General features: G+C 44.5%; 1 protein-coding gene across 4 annotated transcripts in view; it reads left to right on the top strand.

Annotated features, from left to right (window-relative positions):
• Positions 1 to 23,088, top strand: part of LOC311233195 (polyunsaturated fatty acid lipoxygenase ALOX15B) — an 81,562-nt gene that overhangs the window by 23,955 nt on the left and 34,519 nt on the right. For 3 of the 4 annotated variants that reach the window (XM_084320116.1, XM_084320118.1, XM_084320119.1), the window contains 6 exons: positions 510 to 599; positions 2,195 to 2,310; positions 2,715 to 2,887; positions 18,656 to 18,799; positions 19,451 to 19,654; positions 19,824 to 19,910. In XM_084320116.1, the coding sequence (XP_084176242.1) occupies positions 510 to 599; positions 2,195 to 2,310; positions 2,715 to 2,887; positions 18,656 to 18,799; positions 19,451 to 19,654; positions 19,824 to 19,910 (814 nt within the window). The remainder of the gene's footprint in view (positions 1 to 509; positions 600 to 2,194; positions 2,311 to 2,714; positions 2,888 to 18,655; positions 18,800 to 19,450; positions 19,655 to 19,823; positions 19,911 to 23,088) is intronic. The other variant, XM_084320117.1, reaches the window with a different exon arrangement.

Below are 23,088 nucleotides of genomic sequence, written 5' to 3' on the forward strand. Positions count from 1 at the left end.
ATTAGATTAAATAATCAAACATAAGAGAAGGTCCTCCCCATTCCTATTAAGTGCATGAAACTATTTTGTCACCTATCCACAGTGGTAAGTGCATTCAGAATTCCACCAGCCAGTTAGATCTTTTCACAACTAAATTTGATTTTAGAATAGAAAAAAATCCTATTGTGACAAGATTATGAATTTGTTGAGCATATTGACTACAAATTGTCTAGAAGAGCTGAAAACCTTGTAAACCACTGCCATCATTTACCAGCCCACACCCTGAATAGGCCACATTAGATACAATAATATAACAAGGTTATCCCTATAGTTATTGTTGTTATTCTAATACTGGAGTACGGTCTCTCTCTCTCTCTCTCTCTCTCTCTCTCTCTCTCTCTCTCTCTCTCTCTCTCTCTCTCTCTCTCTCTCTCTCTCTCTTACTCTCACTCTCACTCTCACTCTCACTCTCACTCTCACTCACTCTCTCTCACTCTCCATGTATAATGGCTGATGGATCACCATGGTAGATGGCGTACACACATCGATGGTGCTCCACACTGTGCAGATGTAACTACTTTGAACGATCTTGGCCCTAATCTCAGCTATACACGCAAAAGGTGAGGTTATATAATACTACAGAAATAATAATATTCACGGAAATTGGTCTTCAGTTGAGAAGATCAGTTGAGGCACCAAGTTGAGTGTAGTACCAAGACTGGTTGCTTATGACTGTCCATGGTGTTCAATGAGGCCTAGGGCTGTTCATGGTGTCCAATGAGGCCTAGGGCTGTTCATGGTGTCCAATGAGGCCTAGGGCTGTTCATGGTGTCCAATGAGGCCTAGGGCTGTTCATGGTGTCCAATGAGGCCTAGGGCTGTTCATGGTGTCCAATGAGGCCTAGGGCCTTGTTGTTTCTATGACACAGCACACCGGTGGCAATAACCACGATATAGCACTCCAATATGTTGTAATTTTATAGGCCCTATTCTGATAATTTTTTTGTTACATACAAATGTGTCAGAATGTCACGTTTAGAGCATTTTTGGTAATACACATTTTGTTATAGTTTATATACTGTAGATATACATTGAAACAGCTACATGTCAATTGTGTGATGGTTTAAAAAGGTCAATAATAGGCTTGAATTGTATGTCAGTATCGGACGTTTTCAAAATGAATATCGGCTGATGTATTTCTAGATACAAAACATCTGAATAGGACATTTCAAACTCTAAAGCTTAGTTGTGAAGTGACCACTCTCCTTCCCTGTGACTGTCCCATAATTCACTGTACAATTTGAAAATGTATTCAATTTTATATAGTAAAGTAAATAGTAAAGGGGAATACCACCCATTTAAGAAATTCAAATATGTTTTTCCTGTGCCCCAGGACAGTTCAGTTAGTATTTGTAAACACGCACCACTCTCTCCTAAAGTGTAAAGAGTTTTCTATGGACAGAACCGTCCAATCGGTGATGTAACTGGGATAAGATCTGGGGATCAATGGGACTCTAGATTTATGAGGCCAGACAAATGTTTGTGTGAGTTCTGACACCCAAATGAACTCTTAATTCAGTTTACATTTTTACATTGCATAGCTTTAGGAGAGATTGGTTAATGCATAGGCTTATGCATTTATTTTTCCTTTGATGCATTAGGGACCCAGTAATAACATTTACATTTAGTAATTTAGCTGATGCTTTTATCCAAAGCGACTTACAAGTTCTGTACAATAAGTCAGCAGGAAGGGTACAACTCTGACACCTAAGGGTAAGTGATATTGTTCGTCAAGAGTGCTACACTCTTGAGTGCATAGTGCATAGTGCATTGAGTAGACATATTAGCATAGTATGTATTAGTATTAGTCTCATAGTATGTACAGTCAGTATGTTTCAATCAATCAATCAATCAATCAATCAATCAATCAATCAATCAATCAATCAATCAATCAATCAATCAATGTCAATATGAATTGAAAATGGGGGACCCTCTGTCTGTCTGTCTGTCTGTCTGTCTGTCTGTCTGTCTGTCTGTCTGTCTGTCTGTCTGTCTGTCTGTCTGTCTGTCTGTCTGTCTGTCTGTCTGACTGACTGTTTTTTATATTTTGTATACTTGTTAATATTTTCTTTCTTTCAACCCTGTGTTCTTTCTCCATCCATCTCACCCTCTCCCCTGTATTTCTCTCTGGCTTTCTCTTTCAATCTCACTCTCAGCTCAGATATTAATATCCACTATCTGAGTGGTTTTGCAGAGAAAGCTGAGCCCTGGAAGAGCTTCAATGAGCTGGAGACATTATTCACCCACAATGGGACAAACAACGCCACCGCCGGTAGGAGATAAAAACACCCATCATGCACTTGGTGGCATATACATAATTGTTTAAAAAATTTGCATATATCCAACAATAATTGGCTGTTAGCCAGCATTAGAGCTACCAAACATCAGTGTTATAGCTAACAGTAGTTAGTGCAAAGGTGGTCTTTGATTATTAGTGTTAGCTGCACCATTTGGTAGCTGACATTAGCTCTAATATTTGGTAGCTAATGATAGCACCAATCTGCTAGAAAAACAACAAAAGAGGATCTAGTAAATGCTTTGCATTGTGGGGTAGATTAGGAGCACTGAGTGACATCATCAACATCATCAGCCATACATAATTCAGTTCCCTTGTATCTCTATCTGTCTCTCATAACCTCTCTTCCCACCCACCACACCCCCCTTTCTCTACTCCAGAGTTTGTGCATTCCCATTGGTCAGAGGACTGGTTCTTTGGCTATCAGTGTCTCAACGGATGTAACCCACTCGTGGTGCGCCGGACATGCGTCCTTCCTCCCAACCTATCCGTCACTGCCGACATGCTCAGCCCCTTCCTCCCTGACAGCTCCTCTCTGGAACAGGAGCTAGAGGTATGGATTCATTAAAGTGTCCCCAGAACACTCGAGGGATTACTCAAGTCCATCTCTGTGTGTTTAGTACAGAGACAGGTCCGGTTGCAGCCTAGCTACAATGACTGGAAGCAGGTGAAGTAAAGAAATACACCTTCCAATAATTCCAAGTCTTATTTCCCCAAATGTTGGAGTGTTCCTTTAAAAATATTGGGAGTTCCATACTGCATTGGGGGACATTCCTTATTGGAGAGGAGAGTTCCATACTACATCCTGACCTTCCATGTGGTGAAAGCAGTCTTGCTTACTTGTACTTTATTCACCGTTGTTATCGTTATACATAAGCTTGGTTCCACCACAAGTGAACCCTCGATGTCACATCTAAAAGAGTCCTACGTGCAACAGCACTTAAATAGAACAATCCTATTGTTACAGTTACCATGTCTTGTGATTTTTGCTTAAAGGGGCTATAGATAACATTCAGCCACTAGATGTCGGACTAGAGCACCAGCATATCATTTATCTAATCAGGTGCATTCCATGTGGGGATATGGGAAGTAGGGAGGGGATACATGCCTGCAACATGTACACAACAACATTCATAAATATCTGTTAATAAAGTTTTCAATCAATCAATCCGGGCCTGTGACGGTCACTGTACCCATTCTGCAATCTGTTAATAAAGTTTTCAATCAATCAATCAATCAATCCCGCACGGTGCAATACTCCAATTCAGCCATTGGGTGGGACGGTCACGTGACCCTGTGACGGTCACGTGACCCAAATCAGCCAATGGGAGCGAGGGTCCTGAGAGTGTCTTAGTGGGAGGAGCCTCGTATGGGTCCTGAGAGTGTTGCGGTCCTGAGAGTGTCTTAGTGGGAGGAGCCTCGTATGGGTTCTGCGGTCCTGCAGCTGGATACATCTCGATTCAGCATCGATGCAGTGACAGAACATAATCGATTATAATTATGTAAGGGATAATGTATAGCTACGAGGTCATTGTCGCAAAATAATTGACTGACACAGAGTTTAGAACGTTTTAAACGTCAGTGAAGGTCAATTATTTTGCGACAATGACAGAGTATAGGCTATACATTATCCCGCTTATTACATGGCTAACTTACTAACAATATACCTAATTCATCGACAAGACGAGATCAAATGCAGACGCAGTTGTTCTGTGGCTCTGTCAGCCCAAATAAAGTGATTATTATTATCGGCAGCCGGCAGGTCTGTGGTCTGATTGCATGACTGAGTGCAGCTGTGCATATGCTGAGCAGCACTGATACAGTGTGTGTCAGTGGAGGTTTCTCTATGACAACACGTGAAACACAAATTCACTCATAATTCATAATTATTATTAATTTACATATACCTATATAAAAAAATATATATATATATATATATATATATATATATATATATTTTTTTTTAAATTATTATTATTATTTTTTTTTATTATAAATGTTTTCCTCTGTAAAAAAATGCCAGTGCATTTTTTTTTCTTCAAAAAAAATTGACAGCTCTGAGCAGGCCTGCACTGCAGTATTGCCTGCAGTAATTATTCGTGAAGAAAACTTCACAGGTGTGACCCATTGTTAAATAAATAATAAATAACAGCGAATCAAAATAGGCTATTAACTTCATCTAAGAACGGTCTGTGCAGTTAAACTCTTGCCATTGAATGGAGGATTGATTGATTGACAGCCCTTGACATCCAATACACAGAGGTTGAATATGATTGGCAGCCTTGCAAATCCAATCAGAGATTTCTGCATTGCAAAGTCAAAATGGATCCAGCTGCATGTGAGGAGGATAGGTTTAGCTCGGGAAAATCTCAAGTTTCTCAAGTTTCTTTATTAGTTGTCATACAGAAGTACAGAATACTTTTATACAAAATGTAACATAAAGAAGCATTTTGTATAAAAGTATTCTGTACTTCTGTATGACAACTAATAAAGAAACTTGAGAAACTTGAGATTGGCCCGAGCTAAACCTATCCTCCTCACATGCAGCTGGACCCATTTTGACTATGTGAAAGTTGAGACTATGAGAAAGTTGTTGTTTAGTAGTTAGTAAGCTGTACAGCTATAACAAGTCAGGCTAAATTAAACTTTGCGCCAACATTAGGACCGAAGTATAAACCAGCAACTGAGCAACATGAAGAAGTGGATTTATGCATCTGGATCAGAAAAAACGTTGTGGATGAAAAAGTAAGTAGGCTACAGTGCTTGTATGCTAACAGTAGCTAGGCAGCTTAGCCTACATCACAATGATAATCACCAAGCTAACTTACTGTACACACTGTAGGGCTGGGCAATTAATTGAAACAGAATCGCGATATCGATTCATAGACCTATGCAATCTAATTTCTAAGTTATGACTATTTTCTTTTATTAAAAAAAACGTTTTTTTTTTTTTTTTTTTTTTTTTTTTTTATTATTATTTTATCTGGGTTGAACATGATTTGTGGAACTCCCTCTGGTGTTGTGGTCGTGGTATTCACTGACCTTTGGGAAGTATTTCGACATGCACATGGGTATCTTAGTGGTGTAGTGTATCTTGTAGACCAGGCCCATTGCAAGTTGCTGTACTCTGTCGTCTACTCTAAGCCATCCTAGGTTGTCAAAGTGGACAGGGGTGAGGTGGGTTTTAGGAGTAAGGTCAAGCAGTAGTCTGACATGTTTGTTTTGTGATGTTTGTAATCTTGTTTTTAGTGCCTTTGAGGTGCTTTGGTACCATGAGGTGCAAGCATAGTCTTAGTACCCTTGAATGAGTGCTCCTGTTAGAGTCTTCAAGGTATTCTTGTTTACCAGAGAGGAGATCCGGTACAGGAATCTAGTTCGTTGGTTGACTTAGTTTTATTACATTGGATCCCATTTTGTCACAGGAAAGATTTGCCTCTATAGGATGGAACCCAGGTAGGTAATTTCATCTTTCCTTTTAAGATAAGATAAGATATTCCTTTATTGATCCCCTTGGGGAAATTCAGGCATCATAGCAGCATGGGGGAAGGGGGGGTACAGGTAGTGAAAACAACACAAGCAGTGTAAACAAATAGGTCAATATAATTATCTAACTAACTGAAATATACATTATTCATTATTCACAGTATCACAGTATCCACATAAGGTGCAGTATGCATAAGGTAGTGTTATTGTCCTACTTGGGTTCCTATTAGTTCTAGGTCGATATCTGGCAGCAGTCGCTGCCCACTGTTGTGGAGCCTGATGGCCACTGGTATGAAGGACTGTCCGAGGCGGTTAGTTGAGTGTCGGGGGGGTATGAGTCTGTGGCTTCCTTGTCACCTTCACCTAATATGTTTTGATCTGGTCAGGTGCGCTGTCACCTAAAATGTTTTGATCTGATCAGGTGCGCTGTCACCTAATATGATTTCATCTGGTCAGGTGCGCTGTCACCTAATATGTTTTCATCTGGTCAGGTCCGCTGTCACCTAATGTTAATATGTTTTCATCTGTGTCCACTGACCACTGACACACAGTGGGGGATGTTTTAAAAATATTATTTAATATATAATATAATATAATAATTTGTGCTTCACCTAAAAATTTGGTCAGCAGCCTCCACTGGTGTGTGTAGTGGGCTTGATTGGTCCAGCTGCGCACAACGGTCATTATTGTTTGGCAGAGGTCCGTTATCGAGTAATATCGGACCTCTGATGAGCGCTATTGACCAATCACAAGCAAGCATTTCGGCGAATGTGAAAACGCCATGTAATAATATTATATATTTTTTTATATATATTTTTTTACTCTCTCGCTCGCTTTTATGTTCTTTTACAATGTAGCGCTTTGGGATTTGCTCCACAACCAGTGGGGCGTTGCTCATGGGACGGGGTTGCACGCTGTGCAACCGGCTCTGTGAGCAGAAGCATGCGCACGCACGGATGTGCACGCGCGTGCACACAGGAATGCGCTGCACTCGACTGATGTGCCAACTCGCTAAGTACCCACCTGGTTACTTTGCATAACAATAGCGCCGGTCGTCAGGTTCAAATACGTTCTCAGATACATTCACACAAAACTTGTGAATGAAATGTGTTACATTCCATTCGTAGAGGCAATTAGGCATTGTCTTTAGTCAGTGCAAACACAAGGGAACATTTATGCGCATATGCGGGAGCGTGCGCACGTGCCCGGGAGCGCGCGTGCACGTGCCGTCATTAAAACACTGTGCAACCAGCTTTGAAGTCAGCAACGCATGCCTGTCCACAACTATAAAGCACCCTACAAATCAAATATATTATTATTATTATTATTATTATTATTATTATTATTATTATTATTATTATTATTATTATTATTATTATTATTATTATTATTATTATTATTATTATTATTATTATATTATTATTATTATTATTATTATTATTATTATTATTATTATTATTATTATTATTATTATTATTATTATTATTATTATTATTATTATTATTATTATTATTATTATTGTAACTGAGGGGTACAATTCCCTGACTGTATGGTTAGATATGATACTTACTACCACTACCTCTTGTACTTTAGACTCTGGCCACCCAGTACTAGGTATGAATATGTTGAACACTCCCACCTGATAAACGGATCCAACACAAATGTACCAAATCGAAAGTTTGAGTTTTAATACATAGCAAAAGGTATGTACAACGATCACTTAATTACATTTATGATTTGAAATAGTATGCACTTTTATGGCAAATGAGTATTCGTAGGTAGATCAATATCGAATGTCCAATCTCTGATTGCGCAGGAAGCAAATATACAACCTGGAATATTTAGGGAACAATAGCGATGATACTTGAATGATTATATAGCTGGATACACTAGGGGAAGGTTCCGACTGCTTGTAGGACAGCTGGAGGGGGGGGGGGGTTAGAGAGTCACTGGCTGGATCCCGTCTGGCCGAGGGTATCTTGGGAGAGTCCACAGTTGTGCGACACGGTGCCCAACGATCCTCGATCCACAGATGAATGCAGTTGGACCCTCTGTGGCCGGCGTCCTCCGGTCCACGACGGAGAGACGTGAGGCGACCTCACTGTGCAGAGCGCCGTCTCACCTGTCGTCCTCTCCGGGGGGGGTATTTCCAACACACCGCAGTGTTGGCCTTTATCCATAGAATAATCAAAGTACTCAAAGCATAATCCAAGCCGGGGAAGGCTAGCCGTCGTCGGTAGAATAATCCAATATACAGGTCCACTCGCTCTTTGGCCTGGAGCTCCTCGGGTGCAGCTTCACGTGGGGTCAACCACCCTGGATAAGCGTCCAGCTGATGCCCGAAACGATGGGGGTGCTGATTACTATAGAACTCTTACCGCACGAGGCACTATATATGAATAGACTATTATTAGCTTAATAGAATACGTCCAACTCGACGATATAGTGCCAAATATGACTATTCAAATATTAATATACACGATGTCTCAATGCCGATACTGGGCCGAATTGGCCTTACTGCCCACACGTGGTTCGCGGGGAGGCTTTTGCGTCTGTCACTCTGTTGGAGGGTAAGGAACTGGACTAAAAGAAAGTTCTACTTTAATAGCGCAGTATATATACGCACTATGAATAAATAGTACCATTAGTGGTGCGGTAGACATATTCCTACGCGGAACTAGGACTTGTCCATACATGTTGAGCGGTACGATTGAACCTGGTCTGAGGGGTATGGCGACCTGGCACCAAGGTCTCGTCCAATGGTAGAATGGAGACTATTATGGGATGTTCAGTAGACTAGAAGGGATATTCAATGCATATTGTACAAGGAATATACAAGGGATATCAGGGGATATACAAATACAATTAAATATATATAAATAAATATATATATTCGGTTTAATCTGATCCTTCAGAACAGCCGCCCCCTAATTGGTCCCAACCTAATTAGTTAAGCAGAGACAGATTAAACCGCACTGTCTACCACTCAAGGGTTCGCTGTAAGGGTCAGTCAACTCACAAAGTCATAGGGTCATGGTCATCATCGATTGTGTCTGGGAGTCGGGGCAGTTCTATGAGCCTCGCCACAGGACGGGTGTAAGTGCGCCCTTGGACGAGTACTTCAGCTGCTCGGACCTTGCCATCGGCACCGGTGATCACTTTGCTTACGCGGCCAGCCGGCCACATAGCTCTGGGTAGTGACTGGTCAATAATCATGACGACTGTTCCTTCCGTCAAATTGTCTCTCTCTTTTACCCACTTCCGGCGGGTCTGTAGAGACGGTAGGTAGTGCAGTAGGAAACTGCTCCAAAACTTGTCGGCTAATACTTGGCTGTACCTCCACATTCGTCGGCCGTTCGCTTCTTCAGGCCGGTACATTGTCTGGGGTAACGCGGGATCTAGCCGCCCCATCAGGAGGGTGTTGGGGGTGACTGGGTCGACATCTGCTACATCACTGGAGACGTAACCGAGGGGCTTTGAGTTCAATACTCCCTCAATCTCCGTGAGGACTGTCATTAAGACTTCTTCCGCCACAGTCTGGGCCCCAAGTACTGCGTACAGGGCTGTCTTTATAGAACGTACTTCTCGTTCCCAAGTTCCACCGAAGTGGGGTGCGTTTGGGGGGTTGAATTGGAAGTCAATCTGGGCTGGAGCGAGGTGGGTCTTAAGTTCTGGGCCCATAGCTTGGAAGCTCTCCCTCAGCTCTCTTTCTCCGCCTTTGAAGTTTGTCCCGTGATCGGACAATAATGTAGACGGTTTTCCTTTCCGTGATGTGAATCTTCGGAAGGCCATAAGGAATGAGTCTGTGCTCATGGTCGGAAGGAGCTCGATATGTATCGCTCTGGTGGTCATGCATTTGAATACAATACCCCACCGCTTCTCGGTGCCTCTTCCTTTCTTTATGTGCAGCGGGCCAAAACAGTCCATGCCTGTTGAGTGGAATGGCTTGTCGCCGAGTCGGAGGCGACATGGAGGTAGGTCAGCCATCCGTGGTATGCTGGGCTGCGCGCGCCACTTTCGGCAGTCTAGACAGGTTCGCTGGAAGCGTCGCACCGCCTCTCTTCCTTGAAGTATCCAGTAACGACGTCTGATCTCCGCGAAGACTCTCTCTGCTCCTGCGTGGTGTACATCCTCGTCGTATTTCTTTATAATCAGCTCTGTGACCTTGTGTCGGCTGTTCAATACGATCGGGTACTTAATGTCATCCGGTAAATTGGGGGCTCTCCGCAGGCGACCACCCACTCTGATGAGGGTATGTGTGTCACTCTCGGGGGCCAGATGAATCAATCTGCTGTCTGATGGGACGGGCTTTCCTCCCTGTAGACAGTCTAGTTCATCGGGGAACGAGTCTCTCTGGGCTCGTTGCAGTAGAAGCAGTTCTGCTTCCTCGTAGTCAGCTGCTGACATATCAGCGGGGGACTGAATCTCTGGGTGGTGCCGCAGGAATGTCCGTTGCTGCGCACTCTCTATGGTAATGCAATCGTCTATGTTGGGGTCTGCGGAGACAACAGTGCTCAATCCACAGAACATAGGTTTCTTATTCTCAGCCTCCTCGTCACTTGCTTCCCTCGGGGTGGGCGTGGGCCAATCTCCTTCCGGGAGCTTGAGGAATGCTGGTCCGTCACTGTAGATGTTACGACGGGTTAAGTCATCTAGGGACATTCCCCGGGTGATGACGTCAGCTGGGTTGTGTTTTGTATCAACATAGCGCCAGTTTGCTTCTCCGGTTAACTCTCCGGTTAACTCTTGAATCTCAGTGACTCTGACTCCCACGAAGACTTTGTATTTGCATGAATCCGATTTGATCCAGGCGAGTACTGTCGTGGAATCTGACCACAGGATTGTTCTATGCACCGGAATGGTGAGCTCACGTTGGATGAGCGTGGCTAGATGCGCTCCTGCGAGGGCTGCGCAGAGCTCTAGACGTGGGATAGACTGTTGCTTGCGTGGGGCTATTCTCGAGCGGGCGAGGATGAATGCTGTGTAGATCTCTCCCCCCTCTTCTTGGGCCCGCAAGTAGGCTACTGATCCGTAGGCGACCTCGGAGGCGTCACTGAAGACGTGTATATCCATTTTACATGCCTCTGGCCTCACCGTGGGTGGGAAGTAGCTTCGGCGTATATTAACGCCTGGGAGTGAGTGGAGTTCCATCTCCCACTCTCTCCAGGTGGATGCAAGGTGTGCGGGAATGGGGTCGTCCCAGCCCTGGTCCTTGTCCCACAATGCTCGTACAATCATCTTTGCCCTGGTGGTGTACGGTAGTATACATCCTAACGGGTCATATTGTCGGGCGAGTGTTCTGTACACACTCCGTCTGGTGGTCGGTATTGCCGTCGACCTTCCCTGCTCCGTGGTCAGGGGTTTGTGTCTATAGTGGAGCGAATCTGTTTTGAAGCGCCACACTAGTCCTAGTGTCATCTCTTGGGCTTCTCCTGGGATTGTGGCCATCCAGGTCTCGCTGCTCGCTGCCTTGTCCTCGGAGGAGAGGCTGCGCAGTACGTGCGGATCGCTGCTGGCCCACTGCCTGAGATCAAAGCCGCCTTTGATCAGAGAGGCGCGGAGTTTAAGTAGGAGAGCCTCGGCTTCTTCCTGGGTCGAAACGCTTTGTAGACAGTTATCTACGTAGAAGCTGTTCTTCACACTGTGTCGGACCTCTTCGTCCGCTGCTGGGTCCTCTGCGACATGTCTCTGTAGTGCAAATGTAGCACAGCATGGGCTGCATGTAGTTCCGAAAGGGAGGACTTCCCATTGGTAGATGGCTGGGTGCTCATCTCCTGGCCTCTCTCTCCATAGGAACCGCAACAGGGGCTTGTCCTCCTCTACTAATCTCACCTGCAGGAACATCCCTTTGATATCCCCGCTGATAGCCACCTTGTCCTGGCGGAAGCGGAGTAGTACGCCTAGTAGGGAGGGGCCGAGTGTAGGACCGGGCAATAGCTCTTTATTCAGATTTTGGGATCCGATCTGGTAGCTGCAGTTAAACACGATGCGGTCTTTGCCGTTGTGATGAACCTTGTGGTGGGGCACGTACCACGATTCAGTCGTCTGGTCGGCCTCTTTAATGTCAATCTTTGTGACGTGTCCTGCTGTGATGAGCTTCTCAATCTCAGCGCGGTATACACTTTCTTGGGCGGGGTCCTTGGCTAAGCGCCGCTCTGTGTTTAGTAGGTACCGCTCTGTGGCGTCTTTCTTTGCGTGAAAGGTAGGCATCCCTTCCCGCCGCAGGAGTGGCGTGGCGTATCTCAACACGCCGCTGACTGGGACTCTCTTTGTTCCCGTCTCGAGGAGGTTAATGGCGTAGATGTCGTCTTTAGAGCGAATGTCTTTCTTTTCGTTCTTAAAGGGCATTTGTTCTAAGGTCCATAGCCTCTCTACATGCTGCAGGAGTGCGGTGTCTCCCTCTGTGACTCTGGAGTGGAGACAGCTAGTGGCTGTGGTTCGGTTGAGAGATTTGGCGAGTGGGCCTTGGAGAGTCCATCCTAGGCGGGTCTCGACTGCTGCAGGACAGCCTCTGGGTCCGGTATGAACCCGGTCTATCGGGACAATGAGGTCTGCATGGTCGGAGCCTATCAACAGTGTCGGGGTAGCACCGTCTATGAGTGGGATCGGTAGCTTGCGTAGATGTACATATTTCTCCATCAGCTTGGCTACGGGGTATGTGTACCGCGACAGTCCTATTTCTTGGCTGGTGAAAGCGTCTGTAATCCTGTACCGTCGCTCGGGCTGGCCGCTTGCTGCGATAGAGAATGAGACATTCTCGCCCTTTATCGTTTTCAAATCTCTTCTTATTGTCCGAATTGTCATTTGGTTTTCGCTCCCCCGCAGCCCTAGCTGGGCCGCAGCGGACGCGAGCAGAAGGGTCTTCTCTGACCCGTCATCAAGGACGGCGTAAGTGTCCATGACTTTATTCTGGTAGCTCAATGTCACACGGACTACCTTTAAGAGCACTCTGGCTCCGCTGCTGCTGGCGGGGTCGATGTACATGACGCTTGCTTTGCTGCTTGATGGTGCGGGTGGAGGCCGCCGTCTGTTACTGTCGTGGAGTATGTCCAGATGGGCTCCATCGCACCGACTGCACTTTTTCTTTAAGCGGCATTCGGCTGCCATGTGTGATCGCGCACAGCGAAAACAGCGTCTGTTGGACTTTATCCATTGACTCGCTTCCTCCGCATTCATCTTGGGGAATGAGTCACATTGTGACAGCCAGTGTTCTTTCTCACAGTAGGGGCACACTATCTTCCACTTCTCCTTTCTTGAGGGGGTACTGTGGCTCCTACTGCTTGGCACTGACTCCGATTGGTGCATGACAGTCACCGATCTTCTTCCATCATTTAGTCTCCTGGTTCCTTCTCTGGAGCCAGGGGTGCTCCGTCCGAATGTATCTAGCCGTAAGCTGCTGACTTCTCTCGCCAGGAAGTCGGCTAGATCGAGGAGGTTCGGTTCGGGGCCATTAGGGTCTCGGTGGTCTCTCTGCCGCCTAAAGCGCTCCTGTCGGGCGGGCGGTAGCTTCTCCAAGATCCTCTCTACATTTGAGTTGGCGTATAGTTCATGCCTACCCTTTTCCCTCTGCGCTCCCAGCATCCCTACCAGGGACTGCACTCTGATGGACAGGTCGTCCAGTGCTCGATTGTCTGTTGCTGGGGGTAGGCGGTCGATGTGCCTGATCTCCTGGATCACGTAATCCCATATACGTCCATATCTCTGGTCCAACGCTATCAGCGCTGCGGTGTATGGGGTTGTGGAAGTGGCGTAGGCGAGCGCTATGTTGTGCGCGCCGGGTACCTTTAAATGCTTCAGTAGTATCGCGTATTTATGGCGTTCATCAATGACATCCACCAACATTGTCTCCAGACACATGCGGAGCTCCGTATACTGGGCCCGGTTCTCCTGGGTGAAGTCTGGTACCATAGGTGTGCCAATGTATGACGCGGATTGTTGATACATCGGCGAGCGTTGGGGGAGAGGCCTCCTAGGCGAGTCTCCTCCTGCTCCTTGGCGTGGGCTGGTACCGGCTGTGTACCATGGCCCGCTGGTCCAGGTGCTGTTCCTCGGTGCGGGTCGTGCGTCGTGCTCACCCGTGAATAGCGTCGGGGGTCTGTAGCGCAGCTCCGCGGGGGTATAGCCTGGGCTGTACTGGACCTCCTGGTCCGGTAGAGTACTGTGCTGTCGTCGGGCGTGGTTCTCCTCCTCTTCCTCTTCGTCTTCCGTTAGGTCATCCAGGGCTTGTAGTCTCTGATTTAGCCTCTCCGCAGTGTATGCTGCTCCTTCCCGGTGGCTGGGTCTCGCTTGGACCGGTTGGGGAAGGGGGTCTGCGGGGGGTATAGACCTCGTCTGTTGGTCAAGTTCAGGGTCGCTTACTCGGCTAGGGGATGCCGCCCTGGAGTGATGTCTAGACGAGTTCCTGGAGCCTCTGGTGGAGGGAGGGGGTGTTGTCCTTCTGATCAGCTGTTCTATTAGTTGCGCTTGTGCTCTGTCGCGCTCGGCTTCGCGCTTGGTGAGATCAGATTCTCTCTGGGCACCGGTGGCGGCGCGCTGGGCGTCGGCCCGGTCTCTTGCCATATTCTCTTCCATCTGAATGCGTCTTATTTCCAGGCGTATGTGCTCTTCTTCGCTCCGTTGCTGTATCTGCAATCGATCGCGTTCACCCTGGAGTCTATCGCGTTCAGTAGAGGCTTTCAGGCTGACGAGGAATGCCTGCTGTAGTGTCCTCTCTGCCTCGCTGGGAGAAGACGGTTGTATAGGGGAGCCGTCCCTTGGGGTACTCCGGGCGGAGTCTTGGAGCTCTATCTCCACGGTGCTCTCCTCATCTTCTTCCGTGCCGAGTTCTCTCTCGGTAGTGTTGTCTTCCTCCCGGGACTCGTCGGGGACTACTTCTTCGGTATTGGCGGGGTGTAAAGTCATGTCTGGTTCCCCCTGGTCCCCACCGTGAGCTTGGTCAGTTACATTAGAACCCATAGGGGCCTCTATGGTCGGGGTAGCCTGGTCGTTAGGGTTAGACATAATTTTACTTTCTAGTTTTACCGCGTTTACTGTTGGTAGAAGACTAGGTTGTTGACTGACAGCGTAAGCCTCTAGGTACTGAGGGAGCTGTCGTTTGCGCCGCGGGCGTTGTTGGTTAGGAGGATCGTTTCGTGGAGTGTTCATCATAGGCCATTTTAATATTAATAACACTATATTAATATTACACTGATTACCCTCCGGCTCGAAGGACCAATTGTAACTGAGGGGTACAATTCCCTGACTGTATGGTTAGATATGATACTTACTACCACTACCTCTTGTACTTTAGACTCTGGCCACCCAGTACTAGGTATGAATATGTTGAACACTCCCACCTGATAAACGGATCCAACACAAATGTACCAAATCGAAAGTTTGAGTTTTAATACATAGCAAAAGGTATGTACAACGATCACTTAATTACATTTATGATTTGAAATAGTATGCACTTTTATGGCAAATGAGTATTCGTAGGTAGATCAATATCGAATGTCCAATCTCTGATTGCGCAGGAAGCAAATATACAACCTGGAATATTTAGGGAACAATAGCGATGATACTTGAATGATTATATAGCTGGATACACTAGGGGAAGGTTCCGACTGCTTGTAGGACAGCTGGAGGGGGGGGGGGGTTAGAGAGTCACTGGCTGGATCCCGTCTGGCCGAGGGTATCTTGGGAGAGTCCACAGTTGTGCGACACGGTGCCCAACGATCCTCGATCCACAGATGAATGCAGTTGGACCCTCTGTGGCCGGCGTCCTCCGGTCCACGACGGAGAGACGTGAGGCGACCTCACTGTGCAGAGCGCCGTCTCACCTGTCGTCCTCTCCGGGGGGGGTATTTCCAACACACCGCAGTGTTGGCCTTTATCCATAGAATAATCAAAGTACTCAAAGCATAATCCAAGCCGGGGAAGGCTAGCCGTCGTCGGTAGAATAATCCAATATACAGGTCCACTCGCTCTTTGGCCTGGAGCTCCTCGGGTGCAGCTTCACGTGGGGTCAACCACCCTGGATAAGCGTCCAGCTGATGCCCGAAACGATGGGGGTGCTGATTACTATAGAACTCTTACCGCACGAGGCACTATATATGAATAGACTATTATTAGCTTAATAGAATACGTCCAACTCGACGATATAGTGCCAAATATGACTATTCAAATATTAATATACACGATGTCTCAATGCCGATACTGGGCCGAATTGGCCTTACTGCCCACACGTGGTTCGCGGGGAGGCTTTTGCGTCTGTCACTCTGTTGGAGGGTAAGGAACTGGACTAAAAGAAAGTTCTACTTTAATAGCGCAGTATATATACGCACTATGAATAAATAGTACCATTAGTGGTGCGGTAGACATATTCCTACGCGGAACTAGGACTTGTCCATACATGTTGAGCGGTACGATTGAACCTGGTCTGAGGGGTATGGCGACCTGGCACCAAGGTCTCGTCCAATGGTAGAATGGAGACTATTATGGGATGTTCAGTAGACTAGAAGGGATATTCAATGCATATTGTACAAGGAATATACAAGGGATATCAGGGGATATACAAATACAATTAAATATATATAAATAAATATATATATTCGGTTTAATCTGATCCTTCAGAACAATTATTATTATTATTATTATTATTATTATTATTATTATTATTATTATTATTATTATTATTATTATTATTATTATTATTATTATTATTATTATTATTATTATTATTATTATTATTATTATTATTATTATTATTATTATTATTATTATTATTATTATTATTATTATTATTATTATTATTATTATTATTATTATTATTATTATTATTATTATTATTATTATTATTATTATTATTATTATTATTATTATTATTATTATTATTATTATTATTATTATTATTATTATTATTATTATTATTATTATTATTATTATTATTATTATTATTATTATTATTATTATTATTATTATTATTATTATTATTATTATTATTATTATTATTATTATTATTATTATTATTATTATTATTATTATTATTATTATTATTATTATTATTATTATTATTGCATCCACTCAACTCATAGAAAATACAGCATCAGGCTATTTTTTTTTTTTTTAAGATTTATTTTTACCATTTTTACAGCCTTTTCCAGGTCGGACATGTCCGACAGAGAGCAGAGAGAGGAAGGTCAGGAGAAGATATGGGGCAAATGTAAGTCGGGTTCGGGAGACAAACCCGGGTCGACCGCGTAGCACTGCAGTGCGTTACATGGTGCGCCACCCTGGCACCCCTACATCAGGCTATTCTAAAAGTATTGATATACTAATACTGATACTAATACAAATAGTATTCAACCGTTTTTAACAGCTGGGTATCGAGATACCTTTCTATCTGTATCATGCAACACTAGACATTTATTTTGACATTCTGATTTAATAACTTTCTAAATAAAGGTAAATGTATCTACTTCGATGAAAAAGTAGCCATGTGCAGTAATATAGATTATAAAATTGAGGATGTAATATATTATTGAGATGCACCGTAGAATCGAATCGTGGACAGCTGAATCGAATCGTGAGGCCAGTGAAGATTCACAGCTCTAATAAATACCACACAGGTCTTGTGTTAACCCTTTCACTACCACACTACAAATGGTTAACCCTTTCACTGCCACACTACAAAGGGTTAACCCTTTCACTGCCACACTACAGAAGGCTAACCTTTCACTACCACACTACAGACGGTTAACGGTTAAGGCTAGGGTACAGATATAAACAGTGAATAAAGTTAAGAGCATGTGACTTTAGTTTAAAGGGGACATGCATTGCTATTCCTTGCACTATTTGGGCAACTTTACACAATTCCTGAGAGTCTATGGAACACATCGGAACGTTTTTTTTTTTTTTAATTCATTGTTTTATATTTTTGATCAAGTACTCAAAAGCATCATTTTCCAGCCTCAGGATTTCAGGCTATTTTTGGATGGGCTCCGCCCATAAGCGCTTTGAGTGAGAGTCACCCACAGTCTGCGACTGGCAGACAGAGAGAGAGATAGAGAGAGAGAGAGAGAGAGAGAGAGAGAGAGAGAGAGAGAGGGGGGGGGGAGGGAGGGAGAGGGAGAGAGAGGGACACAGAGCATAAAGTTATCTCTCCACTGCTTCCCCTGCGCGCGGTCCAGGTTGTGTGTGTAAATGTGTGTGTTTGTGTTTCACACTCCTGCGCCGTGGTCCCTCTCTCTCTCTCTCTCTCTCTACCAGGGAGAAGCCCTGCGCGTCAGGTTGTGTGTAAAATGCGTGTGTTTGTTTCCCGGACAGAAGCTCCTCTCTCTCTCTCCCTCTCTCTCGCTCGCTCGTTCTCTCTCTGCCTCGCTCTGCTGTCGCTGTCAACCATAGAGGGGGCGTTAGTTAGGCAAATCAGTACCCTATTCACGTCAGCAATACCGTCAAATCAGAACAGCTTAGTTGAGTGAGGGAGGATCTCGTGAACTCGAGACTAGACTGATGAGTCAATATGATAATTAACGACACAGACCACATTGATATAATCCCCACTTGCTAGGAAAACATGCTAAACACTGGAAAAGGCAATTTATAATGCATGTCCCCTTTAAATCACATAAAGACATATTCACAAGTTCTTGGTAACTCTAGTTATGGGGACTAGAGGAAGGTGGTCACAACATATTCTATAGGTGGAAACATTACACGCTCGCTCCATGTTCTCATTCCGAATGATGGAAAATCCTACATAATGCAGCTTTAAACTGATCCACAGTTTATGGACTGTGACTATCCAATCCCTTGACTTACCTAATCCTTTCATAAATAGTCCCTTTCTGTTTTGTGGCAGAAGGGAACCATTTACCTGTTGGACTTTGAGGTGTTGGAGGGCCTCCCAGCCAACGTGGTGAATGGAAAGCAGCAGCACCTCTGTGCTCCTCTCTGCCTTCTGCATCTCAACCAGCAGGGACAGCTGAAGCCGATCGCCATTCAGGTGAGCTGGAGACGGGACTGGTTCTAATTCTGCTTTCATGTGGTGTCAGAATGATCAGATATACGATGTTCCCTCCACAAAGTACCTCTTGGAGCGCTCTCCCATGTCGGGTGTCCAAGGGTGCATTCCAAAGATCTCTTCGCCCGAGATGCGAGTGCATCTATAAACCTTTGGAATGGACGCCAAGTCTGAGAAATTGGGGATGGTACATGAATTGACTGAATTATGATGCAATCACCTTAACCAACTGCTGCTTGCTGTTTTTATGTTACTTAACTACAAACCTTTTAACCAACAGCAGTTGACAGGTACGAAACTCTTAAAACAATGCTGTTTGCGACCCGTCAACCAAATGTTTCATTCATGACACATTGTTTGATAACTGTCCTCAAAACCAAAAAGGAAATAAGCAACCAAATCAGAGCTTCATAACCGCTCTGTCTGTTCATATTTCTGACATGAACACGCAGAGGCTGGATATCCAAGAATATAAATCAGAGAAAAGTCTACCTGCCATCCACATGATGGGGCATGGGAAAGGGGGGGCGAGGAGTCCAGGTTGTCTTAAGAGGGCTTGCTCCATAACACACGTCTGTCTATATATATAATGTGTTCTTTATATACAGTACAATGTGTTCTTCCGTCCTTCAGTTGCAGCAGACCCCTGGTCCTCAGAACCCAGTCTTTGTGCCCTCTGACCCTGCCTGTGATTGGCTGCTGGCTAAGATGTGGGTGCGCAGCGCGGACTTCCAGTGCCACCAGCTGATCTCCCATTACCTCAAAACCCACATGATGGGAGAGCTCTGCTGCACCGCCGTCCTGCGGACGCTGCCGGAAGTACACCCGATCCACCAGGTATAGAATATCTTTAGAAGACTGCTTCAGCGCAGCTCTGAAGTATCTAAACCAGAGACATTTTGAGATACTAGAGTTTACACACATGGTCACATGATCGTCGTTCTAAAGGCGTTTTGAAAGTGTGATGATCAGTTGTGAGTTGTTCTGATTGGCTGTTCTGTTACAGCTGCTGATGCCTCATGTCGGAACAACACTTCAGATCAACATCAAGGCCAGAGTATCTCTACTGGGTCCCAAAGGAGTGTTTGACAAGGTCTCTCTCACAAACACGCACACACACACACACACACACACACACACACACGCACGCACGCACGCACGCACGCACGCACGCACGCACGCACGCACGCACGCACGCACGCACGCACGCACGCACGCACGCACGCACACACACACACACACACACACACACACACACACACACACACACACACACACACACACTGTATATGCACACACACTTACACTCGATATATATATTTTTTACATTAAAGGTAGAATCTGTAATGCCATCAAACAGCAACCTTGAGGCAAAAGAGCCACTCTTGATATTACACTTTGTTTACATATTTTGCTTTGGTCTAATCTATTATAGTGTGGATTTCTCCAGACCTCTCTTGGCAGAGCCTGAGGTATGGCCAGCAATAGCAACCCCTCCCCTATCCCCACTAAAATAATGTAAACAAAGAATGCAGCACCAAGCAGGGCTTCTTTGCCTAGAGGTCGCTGTTTGACGGTATTACAGATTCTCCCTTTAACACTTTCACTACCACACTAAGGCCCAGTCCACACGATCACGGGTATTTTTGACACCAAGGTTTTATAATTACACACACAGTGGTTTAAACTGATGTAATAGGTGGCGATGTAGTTCAAACATGAAGGCCATTTTCAACGAATCAGAAGGGTTGAACGACCTGCTCAAACATTACCTTGCGTGAACCATTAGCAACATAGCATTTATTTGCAGCAAGAAACAAAGTGCAATAAAAGTGCAATAAACAAAAACGGATACATTCACTGTGTGTTCTGCCTCATTCGTTGATGAAACAAAACCAACATCAACACAATTTACCACCAAGTCTCACAAAAATATTGCTGATGTTGTTAGCTTACATGCTAATATGATTGGGATTTTCCATTATAGCATTGCGGCTAGCGTACATTAGCGTAGTAACGTTAACGCTAGTAGAATGAATGGATGAAAACGTTATTTAACAGATTGCAGAATGGGTACAATACAATACGCTCAATACAAACAATTGTTAAGTAAGTAAGTAAGTAAGTATTTATAAAGCACCTTTCATACATGTCATGTAGCTCAAAGTGCTGTACACAATTATAGGCATATATAACGATAAAAGCAATAAAGTCATAGTGATCAGTTAAGATCAATGTTTAATAAAAATAATAATAATAATAATAGTAACGTAAAAATGAAAATAACGTAAAAACAGTCATTTGCTTACCAGTTTGGGAGAACAGGTCCGCACAAACATTTCCGCTCAGTGGCAACCGGAAGTGCACTAAACCAATGCACTTGTATGGTAGGTAGCAATGTTTAGGTCTTATAATGCTAGTGTAGTTACGTTTTTATCAGTGGTCATAGTTGGGTCCATAGTGCTTTACCAAGTCCCATGGATCCATCAGTGGCCGTGTATTGTGTGCGTATGTACCCGTTCGCTCATGTGGTCAGTGGCCAGAGTTGGGTCCACAGGACTTATCCAAGTCCCATGGACCCATCAGTGGCCGCGTCTTGTGGTAGAAAGAAAGAAAAAGAAAAACGTATAAAGAAAACAGTCTAAAGTTTGAAAGTTTGGGAGGTCCGCAAAAACACGCCTTCAGCTCAGAAGCTGAGGCGTGTCAAAAACTTTTGAAAAGCTGGAGGCGTGTCTCCTATTGTACCCATTCCTTCATCTAAAAAGTTTGAAAGTTTGGGAGGTCCGCAAAAACACGCCTTCAGCTCAGAAGCTGAGGCGTGTCAAAAACGTTTGAAAAACTGGAGGCGTGTCTCCTATTGTACCCATTCCTTCATCTAAAAAATTTGAAAGTTTGGGAGGTCCGCAAAAACACGCCTTCAGCTCAGAAGCTGAGGCGTGTCAAAAACTTTTGAAAAACTGGAGGCGTGTCTCCTATGTACCCGTTCCTTCATCTAAAAAGTTGGGTCCACAAGGCTTATCCTAGCCTCATGGATCCACCAGGTTTTTCCAAGCCATAACTATTTGTAAGCTAGACTGTATAGGTACGTTTTTAATTTTCCTTTAAAAATGTGTATAGAGCTGGCGTTTCTGATGTGTGTTGGTAGTGTGTTCCATAGTTTTGGGGCATAGTTGGCAAATGCCATACTTCCTATCCTTTTTTGGTTTCTGGGCGTGTCTAGTAAACCTGTAGTGGATGACCGTAGCGTTCTTGAGGGCAGATAACTAACTAGGGAATTTGCTATGTATTTTGGGCCTTGCTCATTAAGAGCTTTATATGTTAGGAAAAGGACCTTAAAATCAATTCTATGAGTTATTGGAAGCCAGTGCAGAGTGGCCAGGACTGGAATGATATGTTCTCTTCTCCTTGTATGAGTTAGTAATCGAGCTGCAGAGTTTTGGATAAGCTGAAGCTTCCCAATGGTTGCTTTGGGAAGACCAGTGAACAGTGCATTACAATAGTCAAGCCGACTTGATACAAAAGCATGAATAAGTTTCTCTGCATCCTTTTTATTTACGAAAGGTCTTACTTTCGCTATGTTTCTTAGGTGGAAGAATGACGTTTTCATGGCCTTATTTATATGAGACTTAAAGGTCAGGTCTGAGTCCAAGATGACACCTAGGCTTGTAACCTCAGTCTTTACATAGGATGACAGACTCCCCAGGTTTTTACAAAGCACTTCCCTTTTCGCTTTTGGGCCGATCAATAGGATTTCGGTCTTGCTTTCGTTTAATTTTAGGAAGTTATTGTTCATCCACTTGTTTATTGCTAACAGACAATTTGTAATGGACTGTATGGCTGTAGTGTTATTTGGTTCTGCGGAGATATATAGTTGTGTATCATCAGCATAACTATGGAAGCATACATTGTGGTCTCGAATGATGTCCCCGAGGGGCAGCATATATAGTGAGAAGAGTAATGGACCAAGGCAGCTTCCTTGTGCGACTCCAAAATTGCTGTCATGTTCCTCGGATACATTGTCTCCAAGCTTAACATAGAACCTTCTCCCCTTAATGTATGTTATGAGCCAATTTAGTACATGATCGGAAAAGCCAACCAGTCTTTCTAGACGACTGATCAAGATATTATGGTCAATCGTATCGAACGCTGCACTAAGGTCCAATAGGACAAGAATTGAGACTTTGCCAGCATCGGAGTTTAGCCTGAGGTCGCTAACTATTTTGGTAAGGGCAGTTTCAGTGCTGTGATTTGTTCTGAAACCTGATTGTAGT

Source organism: Notolepis coatsorum, assembly GCF_963971535.1.
Source record: "Notolepis coatsorum genome assembly, chromosome: 8".
In the NCBI taxonomy this organism is placed as follows: Eukaryota; Metazoa; Chordata; class Actinopteri; order Aulopiformes; family Paralepididae; genus Notolepis; species Notolepis coatsorum.